Consider the following 27,133-nt stretch of genomic DNA (forward strand, 5'->3'; position numbering starts at 1 on the left):
TTAGCCACTCTATCACCTCTTTCAGTTGATATAACAATGTTGCACATGACAGAATGCTGCTAATAATTAAAAGAAAAAGGTACATACAATTCAGTGAATTCAGAGATGTAGAATTTGTAACAGTCTGTATCAACTTTCACTGTTTACATCAGATGTCTAAAAGTTTCTACTGTGTAAAAACAGACTGTGGATAGTGGTTGTATAAAATTTCATGATATTAGAAGAAGGAATCACTCGTGAGTTCCAAAGCACTACCAGCAGTCCAGCTACCACAGTGACTGTGTGTAGGGAGTTAAAAAGAAAGAGGTACAAAGGCTGAGCAACTACTCATAAGCAACACATTTCTGCAGCCAGTGGTAAGTGATGCTTGAGGTGGTCTAAAGAGTGACACCACTGGACAGTGATCTGGACTGATAAACCACACTTCACCCTGTGGTATTCCAATGGAAGTACACTACTGGCCATTAAAACTGCTACACCAAGAAGAAATGCAGATGATAAAGGGGTATTCATTCGACAAATATATTGTACTAGAACTGACATGTGATTACATTTTCATGCAATTTGGGTGCATAGATCCTGAGAAATCAGTACCCAGAACAACCACCTCTGGCCATAATGATACACCTGGACATTTAGTCAAACAGAGCTTGGATGGCCTGTACAGGTACAGCTGCCCATGCAGCTTCAACACGATACCACAGCTCATCAAGAGTAGTGACTGGCGTATCGTGATGAGTTAGTTGCTCAGCCACCATTGACCAGATGTTTTCAGTTGGTGAGAGATCTGCAGAATGTACTGGCCAGGGCAGCAGTCAAACATTTTCTGTATCCAGAAAGGCCCGTACAGGACCTGCAACGTGTGGTCGTGCAATATCCTGCTGAAATGTAGGGTTTCGCAGGGATCGAATTAAGGGTAGAGCCATGGGTTGTAAGACATCTGAACTGTAACGTTTACTGTTCAAAGTGCCATCAATGCGAACAAGAGGTGACCGAGACATGTAACCAATGGCACACCATACCATTTCGCCGGGTGATACGCCAGTATGGCGATGACGAATGCACGCTTCCAATGTGCGTTCACCGCGATGTCACAAAACACAGATGCAACCATCATGATGCTGTAAACAGAACCTGGATTCATCCAAAAAAATGACATTTTGCCTTTTGTGCACCTAGGTTTGTCATTGAGTACACCATCAGAGGTGCTCCTGTCTGTGATGCAGCATCAAGGGCAACCGCAACCATGGTCTCCGAGCTGATAGTCCATGCTGCTGCAAACATCGTCGAACTGTTCGTGCAGATGGTTGTTGTCTTGCAAACGTCCCCATCTGTTGACTCAGGGATCGAGATGTGGCTGCACAATCCATTACAGCCATGCGGATAAGGTGCCTGTCATCTCGACTGCTTGTGATACGAGGCCGTTGGGATCCATCACGGCATTCCGTATTATCCTCCTGGACCCACCAATTCCATATTCTGCTGACAGTCATTGGATCTCGACCAGCGTGAGCAGCAATGTCGCAATATGTTAAACCGCAATCGCGATAGGCTACAACTCAACCTTTATCAAAGTCGGAAATGTGATGGTACGCATTTCTCCTTACATGACGCATCACAACACTGGTCAACTGCTGTTTGTGTATGAGAAATTGGTTGGAAACGTTCCTCATGTCAGCACGTTGTAGGTGTCGCCACCGGCGCCGACCTTGTGTGAATGCTCTGAAAAGCTAATCATTTGCATATCACAGCATCTTCTTCCTGTCGATTAAATTTCATGTCTGTAGCACGCCATCTTCGTGGTGTAGCAATTTTAATGGCCAGTAGTGTATTTGGATTTGGTGATTGCTGTAGAACATTACCTGCCATCATTTGTAGCGTCTACAGTGAAATGTGGAGGAGGTAGTATTATGGTACGGGGGTGTTTTTCATGGCTAGGCTGTGTGCTGTGTACAGTAGGGGAAGAGTTCAGAGATGACGAGTGTCTGTATCAGCATGACATTGCATCCTGTCACAGAGCAGTATGTGTGAGGCAATGATCTGTATACAATAACATTCCTGAAATGGACTAGCATGCCCAGAGTTCTGATGTGAACCCAATGGAACAACTTTGGGATGTGTTAGAATGCCAAGTTTGCTCCAGACTGCAGTGTCTATCACTACCTTCTCTGCCTTTGTCACTTGAGGAAGAATGGGCTGCCATACCTCCACAGACATTTAGACACATTGTTGAAAGTGTCTGCAGCAAACTTCAATCTATTATAAAGGGAAAGGGTTGAAACACCCCTTATTAATATCTAGTAATAGGTGTTCTGATACTTTGATCAGATTATGTGCATTCATTTTACAATAGTTTAGACTGTTTCAGTACATTGAGTTACATGATTCATTATTTCATATTATTAGAAAACAGTACTGAGCTTATAAGGAACAGACTTCTGATTGAGTTTATAAGACAAAGTGTAAAAGAAATTGGACATTTGTGGAAGAGCTAGGTCAAAAAAATCAATGTTCATGTATTTATTTACCTTTGCAAAATGATTTTCCCCAAGTTTCACAAGTGGAGTTGTTGGAAACATCCGCTGTGGACTCATCACAAGTGATCCGTGATTTAAGCTGTACAAGTTACTCATAACAAGCAACAAATCTGATGTTTTCTTCACAGGCAGGAAACGACTTCTCGGCACATTTATCCCTGTAACACACAAGTAAGCATAGACAACTAGATATGAATATTTGCATTAAAACCAATACATATCCATTGTTCTTTAACAATATGTTAAGGTGGGCTACAAGTTCTGTGAATGAGAGGTAGAAGTTGCTGAAATATTTCCACTGTGACTTTGTAAACTACTGCTATGCTGTGAACCAAGAGACATATTTAAATCACCAACTGTTAAAGTGGCTTTGCATTTGATCAATGGGAGTGGACAATTAAGCATTTACCAAAAGCAAATGAAAGGTGGTAGAATGTTTTTGTTTATGCTTCCATCAATAATTAAATGGGCAGTACCAGGATTAAAATATAGCAAAATTTTTCTTAAGGATGTTGTGCTAACAAATCTTCCATGTATTACAGGGGATGACCTGACAGGGATGATCCAGAAACTGTACCATCAAATTTTATCATTATGCTAGTTGTTTTGCCTAAGATGTTATACATTAAGAGCTTAGATAAACTATAGTATTGTTGATAACTGCATGAGTTCCCTACCCTTTTAATAATGATTCACTAATGTAAATCATAAAAGTGACCTTACTCAAACCTGCTGGCAAAAAAGAAGTTTGTTGCCTTCACATACAACGTTTTAAAACAGCAGCAACCATATATTGGAACCAATGGATTGACTATGCACAACGAGTTAGCAATCAATAGTTGTCAAATATACTTACATTCTGTTCATCAATTCATGGCTAGAGATATGTTTATTTCAGTTCAACATCTTCACTGCTAACTAAAATTTAATAAATTTTAGTATTTATAATATTCATTTGTTTCTCCATAAGGTTTTGAAAACAGTGCTTTCAGTTTTAAGTGTGGAAACAAAAAATACAGTGATACTAGAACAGAAATGAAATACGTTTTGTGGTAAGAGCCAGTCTGTTCTATGATAGTTATCCATTTGTTGACCCTACAGGGGGTGCTCAATGTGGCTACCACACATTCTTACACATCCTTCGGCATTCCTTCCTAAAAAATCACAAACTCCTGCAAACATGCATGACTGCCCTTCAATTCTGACACACGTGTGGGACACATGCTCCTCTAATGTGTGCATATTGTTGATGACTCCCCATAGCCAGAAACCTAAAGGATTAAGGTAATGTGAATGATTTTCCCCAAGTTTCACAAGTGGAGTAGTTTTAAACATCTGTTGTGGACTCATTATAAGTGATCCATGATTTAAGCTGTACACATTACTCATAACAAGCAACAAATCTGATGTTTTCTTCACAGGCAGGTTACTTGACCCCCTTCACTAATACAACACTCATTAATTGTCACTGTTATGTACTGTCATACAAGACACAGAAAATGAGATGATGTACCATAGTGCATGAACACCATCTATTGTCTTTGTGCAATGGTAATGTTTCCCAAAAGTGTAGGTAGCTTGTAGCATTGAAATTGATGATAAAAAGCATCAATTAATGTGTCTGGTAACATATATGGCCCTATGAGTCTGTCACCCACAATTCTTGCTCACACATTAGTGAACCTTTCATGATCACTCAAGGATTTCCATCTTTGTAATACGTTTGGTACTAACTTTTAAATGAAAACAGGTTTCAATTTTTTTTACTTGGTCCACTTCTTGGAGGATCATTTAACTTAAAATCTGTGGAAGAAACATTAGGATATTTTTTCTTTGGAAATATGAAATTCATATTTTTGTTTTTATGACAAGTTCTACATCCTTGCAGATTTCCTCATTAGAGGTCTATGGAACAAAAAGTATATCGATCTATTTAGTAGAGTGATGGTTATGGAGGTAATTTGTGACAGATTCTGTCCTCTAAAACCCACCACAGATGCTTGAAGCAGTTAAAGTTGGGTGATGGACATGGAATGTGGGGTATTAAAATTCACTTATGTATTCAGCAAATGGTGGCTGGGCAGAAATAGCAGGGTGAATTGGGGCAGTGTCATCCAGAAGAACAGTGCCCATGTTTGGGACCAATATAAGTGCCACAGGACATACACCATCACCAAAAGGCTGTAGTTCATAGTGTAAGAAATCAGTTGTCTCTTTTTGGGGACACAAAGGTATTCTTTGATAAAACTGGTCAAACTGAGAAAAGTCTAACAATTTGTCCTCATAAAAAGCGGGAGATGTCTCCCATTTCGTCTTTCATACATTTGGTCATTTGTATAAATGGATAAATAACATGCTGCTTAACATGCTGTATATTAACTTCCTTCACTGCGATAACAAAAGGAGAATTCTAGAACCCAATTCTCAGTATTACCACCTCTTAAATAAACAGAGCTCCATTAATTTGATACTTGTCTGTGAAGTTTTAAATCTAGCTAGGTGTAGGGCAGATAACTGTGCTTGTTGTGTTAAACTCTAAGTAACAGCAAATCCAGCATATGAACTCATTCAGTGAGCAGTCAAATCAAATCACACTGGTATCAGCAAATGAAAGACTACCCAATAATAATGATGCAAATAGGAGCTTCTGGTAATATGAGCTGAATGTCCACTTTTAGCTACAAACTGTTATAAAAGTTATTTTAAACAGGCTTAGAAAGACGTTAATACAGTTCACTGTCAAATGAATATATTTGTCAAAGCATATAGTAGGCATGCAGAAAGTGCAGATTTGTGATAAAACACTGACGGAGTAGTTGAAGCGTGTTGTACTTAAAAAAGATTAAAAGTAAAGTACCTAAACCACCATCGAAGCACTTCATAGCTGCTCCCACAGCTGTTTCAAGCTGTATCACATTTAAACCATTATCTAGAGTTTTGTGATTTACTATAATTTCCATATTTAATGTCTTTTCCTCCACAACTCGGTCAATAGCTGAAAGAAATAAATAAACAAAATAGTATAGCAGTACTGACTTTAAAAAAGTCAACTAGAAGTGATATATACCAAAGATATTATGATGTACAGGTATCACTTTTTAAAACTAGATCTGAATGCTACATTGTATAAATTATTCTACCGCTATCATACTGGAGTTTTGAGCTCAGTTTGCATGCTTGCAGAAAAACAATAATGACTCAACTGTCAATACAGCTGTCATGAAATATCATTGCAAAATAAACTTTCATACTTTGATGACAACATAAGTAACTATTCCAACAAAAATTTAACATCTACTATAGCTCCAACAGCATCAAAGGAACAAACTTATAAAATAATGACAGTAACTGAAACATCGATGTCACACAGCTATAAAGATCAGCTGATATAACATGAAGATGGCAGTCATACTGAAATATGCTTAAAGTAATAAACAACATAATCAAATACAGCAGCATCTTTGGTCTCATAGTATAATATGATAATGTCCTTATATGTCACATAAAATGCAGCGGAATGAAACGAGTCCAAATTACATACCATCAAGTTTGATCCAAAGATTGTTTGTGTTAAAGAACTTGAAAGTCTTAACAGACTTAAAGTCATCTACATGTTCCTTTGGCACCTGAGCAATTTCAAGTAGACGCAGTTTGTCTTCATATTGGATCAGTGTACCACCCTACAAGAAAACAAAAAAATACTTTCAATAAATATGTTATCAATATTTCACTTATCACATCTCATTTTGTACAATTAATTTTTGACAGGAGTGTAAACAGCCATGTTTAATATTAATTAAGTTTCTAACAGTGCTTATTTACAAAACAATAAATCAGTCAATAACAAAAATTGTTGGTTTTGAAGTACATCTGCGCTGCTGACATACATTACAAACAGTCCGCTTATTTTTATATTTAGTATGTAAATTAAAAGAAGGAAACAGCTTCAGCTTACGTTTCTTGTAGTCCACATTTAATAACAGTGGTTTGTAGCAGTATGAAAGTAAGATCATGTAATACATTATCTAGGAAATCAATCCTGTTTTTTAGATCACTCAGGAAACTACATTTCAAGTTAAATGCAGCAACAAATTCTTGCAGTAAAGTAAATAATATTGATGCTGCAAAGACAGTTATTCCTGCAGGTACTGGGATATATGTAAAATGTGTATTATAATACAGAAGTCTAAAATATCCTTTGTAATTTTTCTGTGCTAATGCTAACATGCTAGTTCTGTTTCATGACATCTTCCTTACAAACACTGAAAGACAGGCATTAGACAACAAAAAAAGAAATATTTACTTGCAATTAAAGCTGCTCTCTTAATTTTATTCTGGAAAAACACAGGACTAAAGCATGTGATCTTGCCACTGTCTATATTTAAAGGGGGTGGTAAGGTAGTGCATGTGATAGGTTAAAACATGAATAAAGTGATTTAATTGCTTATAGTTAATATACAAGTGGTATCAAATGACATCAGTAGTGGTATCTCTTACAACAGTGAAAATTAGTTATTTGTCTCTGGCACACACTGTAACTGTGCAGTACTTCAGGATGTCAAGAGAGAACATTATGAGAATTTTCTCTTAATTCAGCACCTGAGAAATCTTTTCTGCAGAAATGCAACATTGGAATAAAACAGAGCCACCAAGAAATGGACCATATTAAAATATTTTATGCAACCTAGAATAATACAAGGAGCTTCAAAAAGTAAGATATACCATTGCACAACAAGAAAGACAAATTGTCAGAAGAGAGTACATGTTCAAGTTTTCCTGCAGACACAGTTCCTCTGCAATGCAGATAACAGGTGCTACACCATGTGGAAGTGAAATGGCCTGACAACAGGAAACTTACTTCAAAGTTGAAATATGCAGGACAGTACAATTGTTGTGGGAAAACAAATTGCAAGCAGATTAAAACTGAGTATATATGGAGCAAATCCTATGTCGAATCCAGCCACAGTGAAATAGTGCCAACAGTTAGGCTAAGTCTACACTGACATAAGTCTGGAGAAGGAAAACAATCAACAATGATGATGGAAAACAATGCCCAAGCCATCAATGAACTGACCGACAGCAGTCTCAGATTTTCTGAGAATGAGAACATTCACACAGTGGTTCCTGAATGACTCCATGACCAAGGTGTGGATGTGTATTAGCAACTGGTAGAATGTTCTGACTGTTATTTACACAGACTTGGTGACTAAGTTGAAAAATAGAGCCATGTATGTGCGTCACTTTTAAGTGTAATGTAGCATTCAATAAAAGTTACTTGGCCTGCCATAATGTGTAACTTACTTTTTGAATTCTCCTTGTACAGATAATGTGCTGACAGAATTCAAAGTTTCCCAAGGGTAGAGAGTGGCAGATCTTTAAACTACATAGTGTTCAAATGATGAGTCTGCAATTTCACACCAATTATATTTACATACCTTAACATCAGCTTTTGTTTTGTCTGTTACTTCCATAACAAACTCTGGAGTCTTCTTAGTTGGATGAAGGAGAAGATTCAGTATATTGAGGTCTACTGTTGCTCCAAGGTTGTCAATATTTGAAACAAAACAGTACTCCCGGCCCTTGCAAAAGGAATTTAATAGTTAGTATGTACGTACTTTAATTTAATGACACATATATTGTTATTGCAGTACTGTATAAGTATGCTTCTAAATTACCTGTTCAATAAATTTCTTTAAGAGACCTGAGTTTTTAAAACTTTCATAAAAGTCTCCATGTCCAGGTGGATACCACCTAAAATAAAAATAATTAACTTGTATGTAAATGCTGACACTATCTGCAGAAATAATATATTGTATAACACTTACGCTTCAATGTCCATTTCTACGTCACAGTTTTTTGCAACTGGTAGTAGAGAGTCCCTGTTAATCCGAGGGAAACAACTCTGATTGAATGTATAGATTTCAATTTGTAAACCTTTGTATTTTCTAATAATTTTCAGAGTATCTTCATCAGTGTTGAAGGAATTCATGAGAACTAGAGGAACATTGGCCTTGTATGTTTTGTTGAGATGCTGAAAAAGGATGTTTTATTAGGCCTAAATTGCACATGCAGTGTGTCTTAAAATAACTCTCAATAAGTATAGTTCATTAACCATAACATTTTTGTATATGAAAACATAAAAATCACTTATTTTCTGTGTGCTTATAAAAATTGGGATGAGTTTAACATCACCATATAAAGCCCTAAAGCATTCTTCAAAAGTTCTGTCAATATTTCTCTCATGTGCAATACACTGAAACACTGCTTCCTACCTACCTAACTGGTTTATATATGTTCCTCCTACATTTTTTTATATGTTTCTTCAATATAATTTACTGTAACTTAGCCTGTAAGAAAGTTATATGATTTTCACAACATACAGGCACACTGTGTATACTATAATAGCATATTAGCTAAGTTTGATCAAAGTAAACAAGAACCTTGTTGGTAATTAAAGTCATTACTTTTCATTTTTATTGGAGTTTATGTGATTTGTGATGACTGTTGCCTTTCAAATATCACTGTTAATGATAACATGCAGCCTACAGAAAATCAGCTTATCAGTTATTGAGGAAAATGTAATTAATCACTCTGAACTGGCATTTAAGGCATGTGAATCACAGACTCCTTCCCCCTCCAATACCCCACCACTAAAATTGGCAGATTAAAACTTTATGCTTTTCAGAGCCAGATATAATATGCTAACATGCTTCTATTCTATGAAACATAACCTCTGCCATCTATCTTCATCTTAGGCCAAAGTAGTCTCTATAATCAGGCTATAAATTTAACTCCGAAGAACCAATACTTTCATTTCATCATTGGATCATTCTTGTAGTTAGTAGTTCACACAGTTCTACAGGCTCTTAGTTATTGTAGTGGCCAAATATGATGGAAAAACAAAGGTAGGAAAAATTTTCAGAACAGTTTTTCCAATACAACACTGTTATTAAATATGATTATTTTTTTCATTTCTTCACTATTGTAATACATTACAGTCTGTGGTCGTGATTGATCACAGAAAATCCCATGGAAAACAATCATAGAAGAGAAGAAAAAGCTGGACTTCACTCAATACCAGTGGCAGATAATTCATCACATCACTTGACTCCATAGTGTAATATCTGATATGTGTCATATATTAAACAAGCTAACTGTTAGAAAAAACATATGTTGTAACACATTTATTTACAAAGTCGTACACTCACTCATGAGGTAAACTTCATTTTTTTGAAAAATGCAAATTCTGAATATAAAAATAAAAAGAGAGAGAGAGATTTTTATAAGTGAACAACAGTTACAGATTGTCTAGCAGGAAAATTAAACACAAATAAAAAAACTGGTATATGAAAATAACATTACCTCTATCTGCTGTACAGTCAGGTCAAGAAATGTCAGGTCACTTCTTACTGGAATCACAGATTTTGGTCCATGGCAACCCATTGAAGTACCAAGCCCACCATTCAGTTTGACGACAACCAATTTACCCAGCATATCGTGGACAACATCGGTTGATGGCTGAGATAGTGTGCTGTAGTCTCTTACCTGCAGCAAATAATGTCATTTTAATATTTAATGAATATCACAAGAGTTTTACCAAAACAATATTACAGGAAATTAGCTACAGAGAAAGTATAACTGTAATACTGATTTACCGCATCTTCTGGTAGCTTTTCAATTCTATTCCAGTCGATTGAAGGGCCCTCTTCACTGAGAAATCTTTCAAAAAGCTTCTCAAACCCATTGAACTGCTTGCTTATGCCTGCTCTCTTGGTTTCAGGGGCAGTGCCGAGGAGCTTCTCAAATTCACTCTGAAGTTGAGTGAGAGCATCTCGTTTCGTCATTTCCTTGAACTCACGAGAGCCTGAGGGAGCTCTCTGGTGACCACGCACCTGTAACAGCAGATCCACGTTAAGAAATTACAGCTGACATTAATAATATGCACTTTCCTAAATAATCATTCACATTTTTCTCACAAATTACTGATACAACTGTGTTAAGTTCTTTAATTTATCATAGTCAATTTACAAGAAGCTTAGTTAAGCCAGTCCTTACATAAAATTCTGTTTTGTGACAAACAATTTTTTGAGTTGTGGGATAAATGTTGAACTACTCTACAGAGCATTCAAGTTCTGGGGAAAAAATTAATGAAAAGTGTTATACACTTAATGTGAATACCTTGCAGAGTATGACATTATCTGTTACTGTTGATGGCAATGTATTAACTGAGTTCCATCCATTTGTTGCCTCTGGGTGTAAGACCATGGTGTGTCGTATGTCACTGTCATTAAACAATTGCAGGTGCGGTGCTTGTTTCACTTATGAAAAGTGAAGCAATTAGAGGTACAGGTGTTTCAACTGTTGCGAATGTCTAAATTTGTTTATAACTCGTTGCGTTGCGCGAATGGAAGTAACGTGTGGCCGTTTCACAGGGCAACTGCTTTTTAAATCCACAGGCCTTGCGTCTGGAGACGCACTGGAGCCGGAAAGCACCAGATGAGTATATGAGCGCTCCCCTCCACGCAACCTGCCGCCTGTGTTACGTCACAGATGACGATCAACTGCAGACGCGCGCACAAGTTCGTCGACAAACTGCTTGCAGTTCGGTAGCCACTCACGAACATGTCTGCTGTCATTAATTGGAACAAGTGACAGAAACTAAATTGCTGTTTTCTCCGATTCCTGGCTTCCACAAAATACGTCAGAGTAAAGCAGGAAAACTGTATAGTGAAGTCTTTCACGAAAGATACACGCGCCGAAGTACGAGTGGGTAGTCAACGTTTTAATTACTGTGTCGCACCGAAAACATAAAGTTACCCAGTTATTTTTTGTTTGTTTGGAGGTACATTTCTGCAGCCCTGGTCAGCAGAAATCACCACGCCACAGTACCGCAGCAGCCACTAGAGGAAAAAATAACACATCCCTATGATATTGATACAGCGGACTATCGTGTAGTAATTCGTTTTTGGCAGCAGCAGGAATGTTGCAGCTGTGTTAGACCAATCCAAGCAGCTAAAGAAGTCATCTGGACTGACCTAATACAGTTAGAATATTTCCTGTGCCGCCGTAAACGAATTATCAGAAGAAACTGCACTTTATCAGTGGTCTTGGCTAGATGCTTGCTGTGGTACTGTGTATTGCTTTACAGGAGACTTATCGGAAGTTAATCGTTAACTCGTAACTGCTAATCCGACAGAGCACGTAATAATCTAAAATCTATACCGTTAAAATGATGTCTGCCTGTACATAAGGTTCTAAAGGCCCTGTACGAAAAGACTTCACCACACTTCATAAAAATAAAATTTAATCTTATCTTTGTTGTCAAAATGATTTTTTAAAGGTAATGATTCGTACTCGCCAAGTACTCGTAGGTAGGTTTGTTAGAATTTCAATAAAAAAGTATCTGCTTACCTAATAAGATGTCGCTTCAATCGAATATGCTCCTCAATGACGCGTCTGCCCAATGTTCTCCTCGAAATTGAACTTTTGTTGATGTTCAAAGTTTTTATCTTCTCAAATGACTTCTACTTGACGACTTGTAAAGGTATCATGTTCACAACAAAAAAGTTTACCATGTGTTGGTACACACTAGGTTGATACTCGCCGCTGCTAATTTCTGCAATGCCAAAAAAATTTCCAGCACTACTCTGTCGCATTCTTTTAACCGGATTACTGCTGCCCATATCCGAATGGCCAAGACTGATTTTTCTTTTTGGTCTTCCTCGACCGGCCCCTGTCTTCGTTGTTTCTTCAAAGTGCATATCGCGATTCATGTTCGCACCTTACGTCTTCTTTCAAATTGCTAACGCTAATTGTTGATTTTTTTAGGCAAGCACAGTTTACAGTCGGAAAGTATTTGTTCTCCCTATCTGAATAAAAAATTAACCCAACCACCTAAATGCGGCCACGGATTTTCATCAGCCGCAGAGCTAGAACCCGATTCCATGATCGTTTCCACAGTCAGTTCACTAACAAAAGTCGCTCTTAACGAGAACTCAGTAAAAAAACAACAATAAACAAACAATGCCTAACTATTCTCGCCCGTATTCGATTGCTTACATCAATCGCACGCATCCCGGTGTAGCCACACACCTACATCATCCGTACTTGTCAGAACATAATTTCCACAGGCGGCGCTGCGTCATTTTTGTCATAAATAGTAAGTACCTAATTAACGATTAACGGACTGAAAGAATGTTAACGGAAGTTACAGGTTTCGTTAACTTTTTTTTAAAATTAACTTAAAAGTTAATCCGTTGCTTGAAAACTTAACTTCGAAACTTAACTTCGAAACTTAACCATTAACGGATTAACCGTCTTGTGCCCAGCTATGATGACTACCCCGTCGTATACACAGCACTTTTCGACGGAAGACAGCAAAAAAATGTAGCTAAGCTTTAGAGATGATTATTGATTCCGACGTCGAAGTCGTTGCAGATGCAGTTGGCGAGAGAGCCGCCGTGGCCTGCTTGTAAAACAACTACGGCATTTGTCTGAATAGGCGAAAGGGAATCACGATAGCCGGACCAATCTCAAAACCACTCCAATGTCCCGATGGATGTCTAGAGTAAAAGATTATCTGTCACATACGTGCAAATTTAAAAATATGCCTGTTACTTGGTTTATTTCTTGATTGTTGCGGATAGACAGAACTCTAATGAATCAAGTTTGTAGCTATAGTAATGTATAAAAAGAATTTATTTCATTAAAGTAAATACGGTGGACTGTAGGGAGGGTAGGACGCACTATCTAGAACTTTAGCTGTGGTCAGATGGTCAGGTCTGAATTAAGCATCAGAGCAAATTAATTTTTTTGAAGCTGAAGATATGATTGTTTTGATATTTGTCATTTTGGAATTATTTTGGGTATTTAATTTTATGCTGATAATGTCGAAGGAGAGAGTTTGCTAGGTTCCAATAAAATGGAGAGAATGGCAGCCGCGATTCTTCAGTGTCTCAACATCCGTGTCACCATGCTTGATTTTGAGAAAAGGGTGTTATGTGCGTTTTCTAGATTCAGATTCAAATTCTTTGTTATTAATTCAGAATTAGTGCATATAATAGAGCTCGTCAGTACACTTAACTTATTAATTGTACAAAAATACATTTTTACATCGTCATGCTCCTACTGGGAATGTCTAAAAATTCTTCTAATGAATAGAATGGTTTAGCTAACAAGAAACTGTGCGTCGTTTTCTTAAATAATTTGATTTGAGGCTTGGGGCGTATTTAGATAATTTGTTATACATCTACACTGCTATGTGTGCAAATCTGTTGTTAGCTTTTCTAATATGTTTTGCAGTAAGAGCAGAGAAATACAAGTTGTTGTATTAGAATCATACCTTTGATTTGGTGCAATTTATTTAGATGGTTCGGCAAGTGTGTGATTAACACTATCATGAATATGTAAAACCAACTGCTGTTAAAATCTTATACTTAATGAACAAGGGTTTACAGTGTCTTCTGTTGTCTACCTTTGCCATTATGCCCTCTTCTGAATCACAAGAATTCCATTTATTTTCTTGGTCTTTTCTCAGATTCAATCCCTGCCTTAAAACAGACTGAAAAAAGCAAAATACTCTGTGCTTACATATTAAAAAGTGATACAGTACATAAGTTTTTTCAGCAAATACATCATTCTTTGACAACATAACTTTTCGTGTTCAATATGGGTGTTCCGTGGTCGTTTGTCAAGTATAATGCCTAAAAATTTTACATTTTGTTTTTCTATTTTTGCAGAGTTAGACAAACTGTGAGGTATTTAATATCTTATTCAGTTCTAGGTACTCACACACTCGCTGTTACATGATGCTTTGAAAGACTTTGGCCTGCGTTCGGCTAAGTGATGTGACTTGACTGCGGAAAGTCCGTTGGTCGACGTGAGAGTACAGTGCCCTTGGGATGCGCAACAGCTCCAGTGTAAGACAAAAAGTTCAATAAAATGTAGCGTACAATGTCCAGGACCGAGATAAGAGAAGAAATATCACACACATTCTGGTACTGTTAAATAACCCCCTCTTTTAAAGTTTGCAGATTGCGAACTTCCCCAACAACAGGGACCTGAGGAAAGTCATTCCCCTGTAATGTAACTTATCTGCCTTAGAGCCAGACGTACATGCGTGCGTGGGCAAACAGTTAGTTACGTGTATAAGTTAAGACTTGCCTCAAGCAGAAAGTGAACCACATTCATGCAACAGACAGTCGAGTGTGAAGGTTCTTTCCCCAACTTTTTCCTAGACTACGGAATGGACTTTGACTCTCCGGTACAGGTCCCGCTATAGAAGGCGATAAAGTACACACTGAGAAGTGCGTGTCTTCGCCGACTGCTGCCTCAGCTGTGTTCTGACAGTTAATCCAGTGTGCAGCGCAGCGTGCCGGAAGTGTAAGAGCACCCGAACTGCTTTTTCATCGTCCGCCGGCAGAAGTGTGTCATTTAAACATCAGCAGGCCGCCGTACGAGGTCACGTGACCTCTGGTTACACGCTTCTCAAGATGCACCCACATTCCTACTCGGCTAACATTTTTCTTCCCTGAAGAATCTTAAGTGCAAACATCAGGACGAGATGCCTCAAATTTGTTACATATGTTGGTTGTAGGTTGCGAGCAATGGGAAGTATGTAGCACGAACGTTTCTCGTTATGCGTCTTCTTATTCGCATATTACAGTATCGTAACTTATCTATGAAGACTAATGAGGGGACTCGTCAGTCTATGGGAAAAAGAAGAAGAAGAAGAAGAAGAAGAAGAAGAAGTAGAAGAAGAAGGAGAAGGAGAAAAACAGAAACTGAAGGTGGCATGCACTAAGAAAATTAATGACGTTATTGAAAAAGATTTGCCGAGCTGGATTTCAGCAGGTGGCAGAATGCATGGCAGACTTAGAAGCATCTGGAAACACGTCACCAAAGAGAAATTACGAGACAGGGGAAGAATTTTTACGATTGACAGGAAGTATAGGGCACCCACTTCCATGCATCATCACTGAGAGTATAGTGGCTGTTCCGGTTAAACTTACTGTTACACAACCTGATCTCAACGGATTCCTTGATAACAGAATCCTAGTAAGTCTATGCATGGAACAACATCTTCGTCCTGTCAAACAGAATTTTATGATTGTTTGTGAGGCGGTGTTCAGCAACGTCTAGTATGTGGAGAGTTGGCGTAGGATAAGTGCAAAATCTAGTGACACTGTAGTGTGGGCTGATGAAGCCACTGCACTTTCAAGGAACGTTATAAGTGCTAGGAACACTGACAGCAAGACTTACTTTCGTCGGGAACAGCAAATTCTTTACCTTCTTGTATTGTTACGGTGAATGCTACGCTCGAGCATTTTAAAAGGACACTAGCGATTTTGTTACTTATCGTTTCCCAATCCGTCCTTGTGCTCCGTCTCTGATGACCTTGTCATCGACTGGACGTTAAACTCAAATCTTCCTTCCCCCAAAAATAATACTTCATTTATTATTCATATTTGTGTGCACAACAGTAATATATTTTACTTGCAGAACATGTCTACACGACTGGCCATAAAAATTGCTACACCAAGAAGAAATGCAGATGATAAACGGGCATTCATTGGACAAATATATTATACTAGAACTAACATGTGATTATATTTTCACGCAATTTGGGTGCATAGATCCTGAGAAATCACTACTCAGAACAACCACCACTGGCCGTAATAACGGCCTTGATACGCCTGGGCATTGAGTCAAACAGAGCTTGGATGGCGTGTACAGGTACAGCTGCCCATGCAGCTTCAACACGATACCACAGTTCATCAAGAGTAGTGACTGGCGTATTGTGACGAGCCAGATGCTCGGCCACCATTGACCAGACGTTTTCAAGTGGTGAGAGATCTGGCGAATGTGCTGGTCAGGGCAGCAGTCAAACATTTTCTGTATCCAGAAAGGCCCGTACAGGACCTGCAACATGTGGTCAAGCATTATCCTGCTGAAATGTAGGGTTTCGCATGGATCGAATTAAGGGTAGAGCCACGGGTCGTAACACATCTGAAATGTAACGTTTACTGTTCAAAGTGCCGTCAATGCGAACAAGAGGTGACCGAGACGTCTAACCAATGGCACCCCATACCATCACGCCGGGTGATACGCCAGTATGACGATGACGAATACACGCTTCCAATGTGTGTTCACCGCGATGTCGCCAAACACGGATGCGACCACCATGATGCTGTATACAGAACCTGGATTCATCCGAAAAAATGACGTTTTGCCATTCGTGCACCCAGGTTCGTCGTTGAGTACACCATCGCAGACGTTCCTGTCTGTGATGCAACGTCAAGGGTAACCGCAGCCATGGTTTCCGAGCTGATAGTCCATGCTGGTGCAAACGTCGTCGAACTGTTCGTGCAGATGGTTGTTGTCTTGCAAACGTCCCCATCTGTTGACTCAGGGATCGAGACGTGGCTGCGCGATCCGTTACAGCCATGCGGATAAGATGCCTGTTATCTCGACTGCTAGTGATAGGAGGCCGTTGGGATCCAGTACGGCGTTCCGTATTACCCTCCTGAACCCACCGATTCCACATTCTGCTAACAGTCATTGGATCTCGACCAACGCGAGCAGCAATGTCGCGATTCGATAAACCGCAATCGCGATAGGCTACAATCCGACCTTTATCAAAGTCGGAAACGTGATGGTACGCATTTCTCCTCCTCTCACGAGGCATCACAACAACGTTTCACCAGGCAACGCCGGTCAACTGCTGTTTGTGTATGAGAAATCGGCTGGAAACTTTCCTCACGTCAGCACGATGTAGGTCTCGCCACCGGCGCTAACCTTGTGTGAATGCTCTGAAAAGCTAATCATTTGCATATCACAGCATCTTCTTCGTGTCGGTTAAATTTCGCGTCTGTAGCACGTCATCTTCGTGGTGTAGCAATTTTAATGGCCAGTAGTGTATTACGAGATTTTGAAATTTTATATCATTTTAAATAACACTTCCGTGGATCGAGGTTAGAAAATATTCCCACAAGAAATATTTGAAAGCTCCTTTAATGCTGTGTCACAACATTTGCCTCCTAATCTTTGTGAAAGTCTGAAAGAATTAGCATCTAGATCCTCAATATATGTTTATCATTTCCAAATAATAAGTTCTAGTTCAATACTGTTATCGAAATGAAACAACTACATCACGTAGTTCTCAGCTAAGTCCAAGCAGAATCTTCCTGAGCATTAAACATTTAACCTGAACATTCTAAAATGGAGGACCAACATGGATTTTTTTCTGAAGCAAGTACATTACACCAAATTATTAATAATTTATCATTCAAATGGACACGGAAAAATAGAGATTTCATTTTTTGTTGCATAATCAGATATTAACGAAAGGACTTTTCGAGAAACTGATTTTGATAAATTTTGTATAGTAAAGAAAGAATTTTGTGAGCTTTATCAATGCAAGGATTTATGTTGATGCCTATATCTAGTAGTTGTTTGTACACTGAAGAGCCAAAGCAACTGGTACACCTGCCTAATATCGTGTAGGGGCCCCGCGAGCACGCAGAAGTGGCGCAACACGACGTTGCATGAACTCGACTAATGTCTGAAGTAGTGCTGGGGGAATAGAAACCATGAACCTTGCAGGGCTGTTCATAAATCCGTAAGAGTACGAGGGGGTGGAGATCTCTTCTGAACACCACGTTGCGAGGCATTCCAAATATACTCAATAATGTTTATTTCACTCATCAACAGTCCAATGTCGGTGTTGACGGGCCAAGGCGACGCGTAAAGCTTTGTGTCGTGCAGTCATCGAGTGTACACGAGTGGGCGTTCGGCTCTGAAAGCCCATGTCGATGAAGTTTCGTTGAAAGGGTTCCCACGCTGACACTTGTTAATGGCCCAGCCTTGAAATCTAAAGCAATTTGCGAGAGGGTTGCACTTCTGTCAGATTGAACGATTCTCTTCAGTCGTCATTGGTCCCGTTCTTGTAGGATCTTTTTCCGGCCGCGGCAACGTCGGAGATTTGATATTTTACCGGACTCCTGATATTCACGGTACTCTTGAAATGTCGTACGGGAAAATCCCCACTTTATCGCTACCTCGGAGATGCTGTGTCGCGTCGCTTGTGCGCCAACTATAACACCACGTTCAGACTCAGTTAAATGTTGATAGCCTGCCATTATAACAGCAGTAAGCCATCTAACAACTGCGCGAGTAACTTTTCTTATATAGGCGTCGCCGACCGCAGCGTCGTATTCTGCCTGTTTATATATCTCTGTACTTGAATACGCATGCCTATACCTGTTTCTTTGGCGCTCCAGTGTACGTAGGCACTTCAGTGGCCTCTATCGTGTGAAGGAGACGGTCAGGGTTAAACCGAGATCAGTCGGCGAAGAAAAAAAGGTGGAAACGTGAAAGAAATTGCCATTAAGCCTCGTCGACCTCAAATGGAGCAAAATCAGCATGTGAATTAGTTTGAAAAGAGTGGTAAGTCTCTGAGAAGTGGAGTTTTCATAACATTTCCGCACGTACAAGGCGTGTTATTATGGGAGTGGTGCGTTTGTGACCCCAGGGTATACTGGACCTCACAGTGCACCGAGGTAGCAGGTACATACACGGGCCGATTTCTGCGACGGGCATCGTTCTTTTAGTCCCGCGAGTTTTCGGCAAGCTGGTGGCTGTCGCGCTACTCCGACGAAACGGCGCGCTCACGATGGCTACCCCGCAAACATTCTCAAACTGTTTTAAAGAAACTATTCGGTAAAAATGGTTTTTACGTCAGTTATATCTTTATATGCCATCTTCATGAGAAATTAAGTGCCTATCGTTTCTCTGATGGTCATAGTTATCGTGGTATTTCGCATATAAGTAACACACTGCGTAAAATTTGATAATTTTGCAGTGAAAAATAGAGGCCGCTATGGATTTGTGTTTGGAGCATATTCGACCAAATGTTGCTGAGTGTGAAATTTAGCTAACATATTGAATTTTTCTTTAGACTTGGGAACAAGTCCATCTATCACCAATCTAGAGAAAATTAATGTTATTATCACACTCATTTGGAACCGCGCACGCCAGCAATAAAGCTGAAATGAAACACTCTTAGCAGCCCTCGTATTTCAGGAACGGTTGGAGATATCGAAACGAGATTTTGACAAATGATAGCACACAAAGGGATGATTCTTATGTCATTTGGTAGACAAGCGGAACTTCCTTATCTACCGCGATATACGGTAACTGCAGACATTTGCTATGCAATGATTTAGTTTTTATAAGAGTCATCGGTAGCAGGTGAAATGAGAATTAGGGTGGCAGCAAGCTAAGCGAACAAATTACACGTTTATATTTATACCGAGAATGTGGTTTTTCATAAGCTTTTGACCTGATTCGTCCACAGTTCCTCGTGTAATAAACCACTGTTTCAGGATTCTGTCGCATTTGAAACTTCACTAGGATGTTATCGAGGTGGCAGTGTGTCAACTTCGCTTTGTTCTGACGAAAGAAACGAATTTTAACATGGCAACAAGAGAAATGCAGGTGATACTCAAAATTCGCCATTGATGAATGTGTAATTTTCAGGTTACAGCAAGTTTTAGTTGCTACAAGTGTAGTAAAAATGACCAAATCGGAAAACTTATACACCGCTCCCGTGAAATACATTGTTTGCGAAAACTGATACATAAACATTACACAAACAAGAATGTAAAGAATCGTCTGAATACCTTAATTCCTGTTGGTTCGTAAATAATTTTTGTTGCTAATGTAAAATATGGGGTATAAAGAGATGGCCGAAACATTTCTACACAGTATTTAAACCGTAGAATTGCCAAAAGAGAATATCTCAAAAACATGCACGCAACACTGTTTATTGATGTGAGCGAAAATCGGATATAATATACCGTAAGTACCATCAACGTCTTTTTTAACGAACTGTTTTAGATGTAGAAAGCGAGCCAGATTTTAAAAACGGTCAATTACAGACCACTGATGAGGCTTTATTTCAATAAAATGGAGCGCATTTCATGAAAAAATACACATTTTCTTGTAGTTGTAAAGACAGATTTAAAATACCTTCAGTAATTTCTGAAATAATCTCAGACAGGTGTAAGTCTCATGAAAGATGCGCAAAATGGGGGAGGGGGGGAATGAGTTGTAAAAAGAAATACTATAGTCAGCACCAATAAAATGTTGCCTATACTACCTTCGTTATTATAGGATATTACTCATAACTACACTACTGGCCATTAAAATTGCTACACCAAGAAGAAATGCAGATGATAAACGGGTATTCATTGGACAAATATATTATACTAGAACTGACATGTGAGTTCATTTTCACGCAATTTGGGTGCATAGATCCTGAGAAATCAGTACCCGAAACAACCACCTCTGGCCGTAATAACGGCCTTGATACGCCTGGGCATTGAGTCAAACAGAGCTTGGATGGCGTGTACAGGTACAGCTGCCCATGCAGCTTCAAACGATACCACAGTTCATCAAGAGTAGTGACTGGCATATTGTGACGAGCCAGTTGCTCGGCCACCATTGACCAGACGTTTTCAATTGGTGAGAGATCTGGCGAATGTGCTGGCCAGGGCAGCAGTCAAACATTTTATGTATCCAGAAAGGCCCGTACAGGACCTGCAACATGCGGTCATGCATTATCCTGCTGAAATGTAGGGTTTCGCATGGATCGAATTAAGGGTAGAGCCACGGGTCGTAATACATCTGAAATGTAACGTTTACTGTTCAAAGTGCCGTCAATGCGAACAAGAGGTGACCGAGACGTCTAACCAATGGCACCCCATACCATCACGCCGGGTGATACGCCAGTATGACGACGACGAATACACGCTTCCAATGTGCGTTCACCGCGATGTCGGCAAACACGGATGCGACCACCATGATGCTGTAAACAGAACCTGGATTCATACGAAAAAATGACGTTTTGCCATTCGTGCACCCAGGTTCGTCGTTGAGAACACCATCGCAGGCGTTCCTGTCTGTGATGCAACGTCAAGGGTAACCGCAGCCATGGTTTCCGAGTTGGTAGTCCATGCTGGTGCAAACGTCGTCGAACTGTTCGTGCAGATGGTTGTTGTCTTGCAAATGTCCCCATCTGTTGACTCAGGGATCGAGACGTGGCTGCGCGATCCGTTACAGCCATGCGGATAAGATGCCTGTCATCTCGACTGCTAGTGATAGGAGGCCGTTGGGATCCAGTACGGCGTTCCGTATTACCCTCCTGAACCCATCGATTCCATATTCTGCTAACAGTCATTGGATCTCGACCAATGCGAGCAGCAATGTCGCGATTCGATAAACCGCAATCGCGATAGGGCTACAATCCGACCTTTGTCAAAGTCAGAAACGTGATGGTACGCATTTCTCCTCCTCTCACGAGGCATCACAACAACGTTTCACCAGGCAACGCCGGTCAACTGCTGTTTGTGTATGAGAAATCGGTTGGAAACTTTCCTCACGTCAGCACGATGTAGGTCTCGCCACCGGCGCCAACCTTGTGTGAATGCTCTGAAAAGCTAATCATTTGCATATCACAGCATCTTCTTCCTGTCGGTTAAATTTCGCGCCTGTACCACGTCAGTGGTGTAGCAATTTTAATGGCTAGTAGTGTATTTTATGTTCTTTAATTTACAGGTATTACGAATTACTACACTTCACAAAGACAGAAGCAGGCAGCGACTGCCACAGTTTTCTTCCTAGCATCGTCCATACTCTCTCTCGAACATATAAACAACTTTCAGTGTGCGAAGATGTACTACAATAAATAACACGCTTATAAAACGTTGCACTATACAACGTACTTGCACTGTGACACATTGATAACTCTTGAAATACGTAGCTTGTGGCATCTGACCTGTGGTGCATGCACGGCAGTCCTGGGAACGCGGATAAATCACGAATACCCGCCGATTTGCCTCCACGCACGAAGGGAGCCGACCTGTGGGCAGATCGGAGAGTTAGATCCAACGGGCGAGGACTGCACGTTAGTGGGAAACGAGGGACCTCCAATCAGCGGGCCAGATCCGGCAGTGATATCCGCGGAACTGACCCGCGCTTCTGGCCCGTAGCAGATATCCGCTCGTGTAGGGCCAGCTGAGAATCTGAGTGCTACATCACAGAGGGTTCACAGCCCAGGGTACTGCCTCTTCTACAGGCAACTGTCCTTGCGTATTTCGACAGGAGACTGACATGGTCGCACGTGATATGGGCTCTGCAAGCCGCCTTCGAAGAATGGCGGGTACCACTGCTTCGCTGGTCTGCGTGTGCGCATGACGTGTCGCCGTCGAACATGTCAGGGACGACATTGGTTCGCCACAGTCCGCCGGAAACCACCGTCGAAGATCTGTGGATTTGCAAACAAGCCACATAGAGAAAGATTCCCCACAAACATATGCAGACACCCTGTAATTCCAGTCCAATGACCTTTGTAGGTTCAGATAGGGAGTCGGGTTTCTCACTTTTTGGAATTCTCAAACTCAGGTACTGCGCACAGTCCTGTAATCTTATTTACTTATGTTTCGTCATGAGCGTAATCTTGCATTATTCATTTCAGACTCATGTATTCTTCTTCGTATTGCAATTTTCACAATTACTAGTACAATAAACCGTTAACTCAAAACCACGCACGTTTGTTTTCTTCCACAGACAAGTTACAGTTTGTGTATAATTGTTAGCCCATCGCGAGGTATAAGAACGTGTGTAATGAATATCAACTACGTTTAGTGTACAACTTGTCTCCTGAATCAAATGAAACCATTTTTTTTTCACTCTCTTAGGGCCGGCCGTAGTGGACGAGCGGTTCTAGGCGCTACAGTCTGGAACCGCGCTACCGCTACGGTCGCAGGTTCGAATCCTGCCTCGGGCATGGATGTCTGTGATTTCCTTAGGTTAATTAGGTTTAAGTAGTTCTAAGTTCTAGGGGACTGATGACCTCATAAGTTAAGTCCCATAGTGCTCAGAGCCATTTGAACCATTTTTTCACTCTCTTATTTTATGAGACAATCTATGCAGCCTTCTTAGATTGTTTGTAGATGCTGCTGCCATTTACCGTCTAGTAAAGTCATAAGAAGATCAAAACCAATTGCAAAAGATTTAGACAAGGTATCTGTATAGTACAAGTGACAAACTATGAGGTCATCCATATGAGTACTAAAATATTCCGTTAAATTTCGGTTACATGTTAAATCACACAAGTCTAAAGGTTGTCAGTTCAACTAAATATCTAGTGATTACAAATAGGAATAACTTAAATTGGAACTATCACAAAGATAATGTTGTTCGGAAAGCGAACAAAAGGCTGCGTTTTCTGACCACAACGCATAGAAGATGCAACAGGTCTATTAAAGAGACCGCCTACACTATGTTTGTCCATCCCTTTCTGGAGTACTGCTGCGCGGTATGGGATCCTTACAAGATAGGGTTGACGGAGGCTATCGAAAAAGTTCAGAGAGGGCAGCTGGTTTTGTATTATCGCGAAATAGGGAAGAGAGAGTAACGGATATGATGACCGAGTTGGTGTGGCGATCATTAAAACAAAGGCATTTTTCGCTGCGGCGTGATCTTTTCACGAAATTTCAGTCTCCGAATTTCTCTTCCGAATGCGGAAGTTAATGCGCCCGTCTACATAGGGAGAAATGATCATCGCAATAAAATAAGAAAAATCAGAGATCGCACGGAAACATTTAATTCATTTTTCCCGCACGCTGTTCGAGAGTGGAACGATAGAGAAAATGTCTGGAGGTGGTTCAGTGAACAGTCTGCCAGGCGCTTAAAGCACGAATTGCAGAGAAGTCATGTAGATGTCGATGTTTTAGTATGCCGGTGACATACAATTTATAAAGACATGAAGTAATATGACCGTTGTTCAAACTTTTATCCAGCTATTTTGTTTTAATTTCTCCGCGACTATCGTTTAAGAAACCGCCAGTATAGCCGACTGCGTCAAGTGCTACGCTCTCTTGTAGAGGCAAGCATTCGGTACCGTTTGCTGTCTGAATTAACATACAATGGTGCGGTTTGCTGTCGACTTACTTCTAGCATTTTGCTAATAGTCCTCACATATTTAAGTGAATGTTAGACTGGGTCCGGAGACTGGTTTCAAGCACATGTTACACAAACATATAGAACACGGAAAACGTGCGAACTACGATTACGTGACACACTAGAAAAGCTTCCTATCGGAGCTTATATGATCGTGCTGCAGCAGGCTTGGAAAGTTCATGACAAAGGGACAGGGGAACTGAATGGTGGAAATTAGTTCAGTTAGTTGGTGAATTCGATACAAGTGGAAAAATTAGACTATGCAAGGAAAAAATAAACGACAAGGAAAACACGAGAACCCAATTCTCTCAAGGCAAATGATCAGCTGTGTTTGTAGAAAGCTTTGGTAAACTCCTTCCTGATTTGTCACCCATTTTACCTTGCCAGCTATGAAGAAATCCAAGCTTTATAGTGGAATTCGAACTGCCTTGCGACTTGCCACTTAACTGATATTATCTCCATAGATGCGTAGTAATATGCTTCAGGGGCGAATTAAACAGTGTTTGCATCTGTTGAAAAGTTTTTGTTAAATCAAATTGCGTTATTGTTGTTCATTCATTGATTAAATCAGAGAAATTTAAGAACCGTCCTGCACATGGCGCCACGCATATGAAAAACAATCCAGAAATAAGTTGAGACCAATAAGCTTGCGTAAGTTATCGGGCTATTATTCACATTTTCAGAATTTCGTAATCGTTTATATGCATAGCCTGTCGGAATCGAATCAGCCGAATTTTTGCTTCTGTTACATTTCATTTGCTCTTCCTCGGAGGACGAATCGGTAGGAATGTTAAAACCTTTATATTCTTGCCTGTGGGAATGGTTGAAAGGGGAAGTCTACAGTAAGAAAGTGAACAGATTCGGATTGTGAATAGTGTTGCCATCATAAAAGAACGCCAAGACGACTCAGAAGACGTGACGTTGTCGAGAGAATTCGAAATTGCACTGAAATTGGAGCTGGAATTTATGAAAATCAACTTTGAACTTATCACTAGCCTTTAGTAACATCATCTGAATTTCTTTCGGTTAACAGCTCTAACATCTGAATCTCTGAAATCAATAAAAACTGGACACATGTTTATGGAATGTTTCATTCGAATTTGTCTGTACTTCCACCGCCTAAAATATTTTTTGTTACTTCTGAAACACCCTACATAACAGCAGAGGAAAGCGTGTTATTAATCCGCTAGTACACATGAAGGCGAGTATGTTTTGTCAGACATAGACTCTAATTCGAGTGCTGCGCCTTTGTTTTCCTCCAACGTATGAGCTGCATCACCCAACCAACCTACTGTTTGGTCCGGAACTGATAACACACACAACATGAACCACACAGCCATACAGTTATAATGTTTATTTAGAACACCGAGACATTCCTGTAGTAATATGGTTGGGAGTACAATCTTTGTTGTACACCGTTAAACAAAAAATAAGTTTTAACCGTTTAGGAACACAGGTCAGAGGACAGTGCGTGGTTCCACTTCCGTCTAGGCCTTAAGGTATGTCTCCGGGGTTGGACAGGAATAAGGAAACACAGCGAGAGATGCATGCCTGAACGTAAACGCAGATACTAGCCAAACCTACAGGTTGTTCACCACGAGCGGCACCTGTGCAATGCCCTCAATACGTTGCCAATGTCAATCGTGGTCAGAACAGTGTTCTGTGTAGTTGTGAATGCATTATGTCGCAGCTAAGTGAATTCGAACATGGGCACATTGTTGGTGCTCGTGTGGTAGGCGCTTCCGTAACCAAGGTAACCACGGTGATTTTTCACCGTATCGAAGACTTAAACCGCACACACGGAAAGTGGAGTTCCAAAACCACTCATCAATGACGCAAATGCCCGTAACAGGAAAACGTCGTGCCGAACCTGGACTATGGAGCAATAGAAGACTGTCATTTTGTCGAATGAGTCTTTTTGTACACTGTTTTCAACTTCTGGCCTAGTTTACGTCCCAAGAATAAAACATATCGGAGGTTTGGTGATGAATTAGGGAGCCATATCGTTGTAGTTCCTGGGCCCCATGGTTATTCTGCAAGGTCGAATCACTGCCAAGGATTATATAACCATTTTGGCTGTCGGATGCATCCCATGGTACAACGTTGATGCTGTGTTACCAGCTGACGGGGCCCCTGTTCACACAGCTCGCGTCGTCCAGGTCTGGTTGTGTGAACACGAAAATGAATTTCCGCATCTCACCCGGCCAGCACAGTCACCAGATTACAATATTACTGATTCTTTATGGTCTACTTTGGAGAGAAGGGTGCGTGATCATTATCCATCTTCATCATCGTTGCCTGAACTCGCCACGATTTTGCAGGAAGAATGGTAAAAGAGTCCGACGTAAACCGTACAGGACCTGTATTTATCCTTTCCGAAACGAGTGTAAGCTATTCTGAATGCCAAAGAGTTTCTTGCATCGTACTAGGCTGGATAATGTGTGTATTTATGGCGTTTCCATATTGTTGTTCAACCCCTGTACATCTCATTATAGATAGTGCTACGCGCGTGTCATAAAGACCGTACCATTAACGAGAATTTGTTCCGTTAGCATATGGCAATAGCAGTGTAG

At 40.2% G+C, this 27,133-nt stretch overlaps 1 protein-coding gene across 2 annotated transcripts in view; it reads right to left on the minus strand.

Moving 5' to 3' along the window:
• The window catches only part of LOC124721407 (UTP--glucose-1-phosphate uridylyltransferase-like), a 159,834-nt gene that overhangs the window by 17,010 nt on the left and 115,691 nt on the right, over nucleotides 1–27,133 (minus strand). Inside the window, exons 1-9 of one of the 2 annotated variants that reach the window (XM_047246355.1) lie at nucleotides 10,716–11,024; nucleotides 10,193–10,429; nucleotides 9,900–10,082; nucleotides 8,363–8,568; nucleotides 8,213–8,288; nucleotides 7,973–8,116; nucleotides 6,079–6,217; nucleotides 5,395–5,532; nucleotides 2,529–2,695 (exon numbers count right to left, since the gene is read on the minus strand). In XM_047246355.1, coding sequence (XP_047102311.1) covers nucleotides 2,529–2,695; nucleotides 5,395–5,532; nucleotides 6,079–6,217; nucleotides 7,973–8,116; nucleotides 8,213–8,288; nucleotides 8,363–8,568; nucleotides 9,900–10,082; nucleotides 10,193–10,429; nucleotides 10,716–10,802 — 1,377 coding nt within the window. In that variant the 5' untranslated portion in view covers nucleotides 10,803–11,024. Of the gene's footprint in view, nucleotides 1–2,528; nucleotides 2,696–5,394; nucleotides 5,533–6,078; nucleotides 6,218–7,972; nucleotides 8,117–8,212; nucleotides 8,289–8,362; nucleotides 8,569–9,899; nucleotides 10,083–10,192; nucleotides 10,430–10,715; nucleotides 11,025–27,133 lie in introns of those variants that run through there. The other variant, XM_047246356.1, reaches the window with a different exon arrangement.

Source organism: Schistocerca piceifrons, chromosome X (assembly GCF_021461385.2).
Source record: "Schistocerca piceifrons isolate TAMUIC-IGC-003096 chromosome X, iqSchPice1.1, whole genome shotgun sequence".
In the NCBI taxonomy this organism is placed as follows: Eukaryota; Metazoa; Arthropoda; class Insecta; order Orthoptera; family Acrididae; genus Schistocerca; species Schistocerca piceifrons.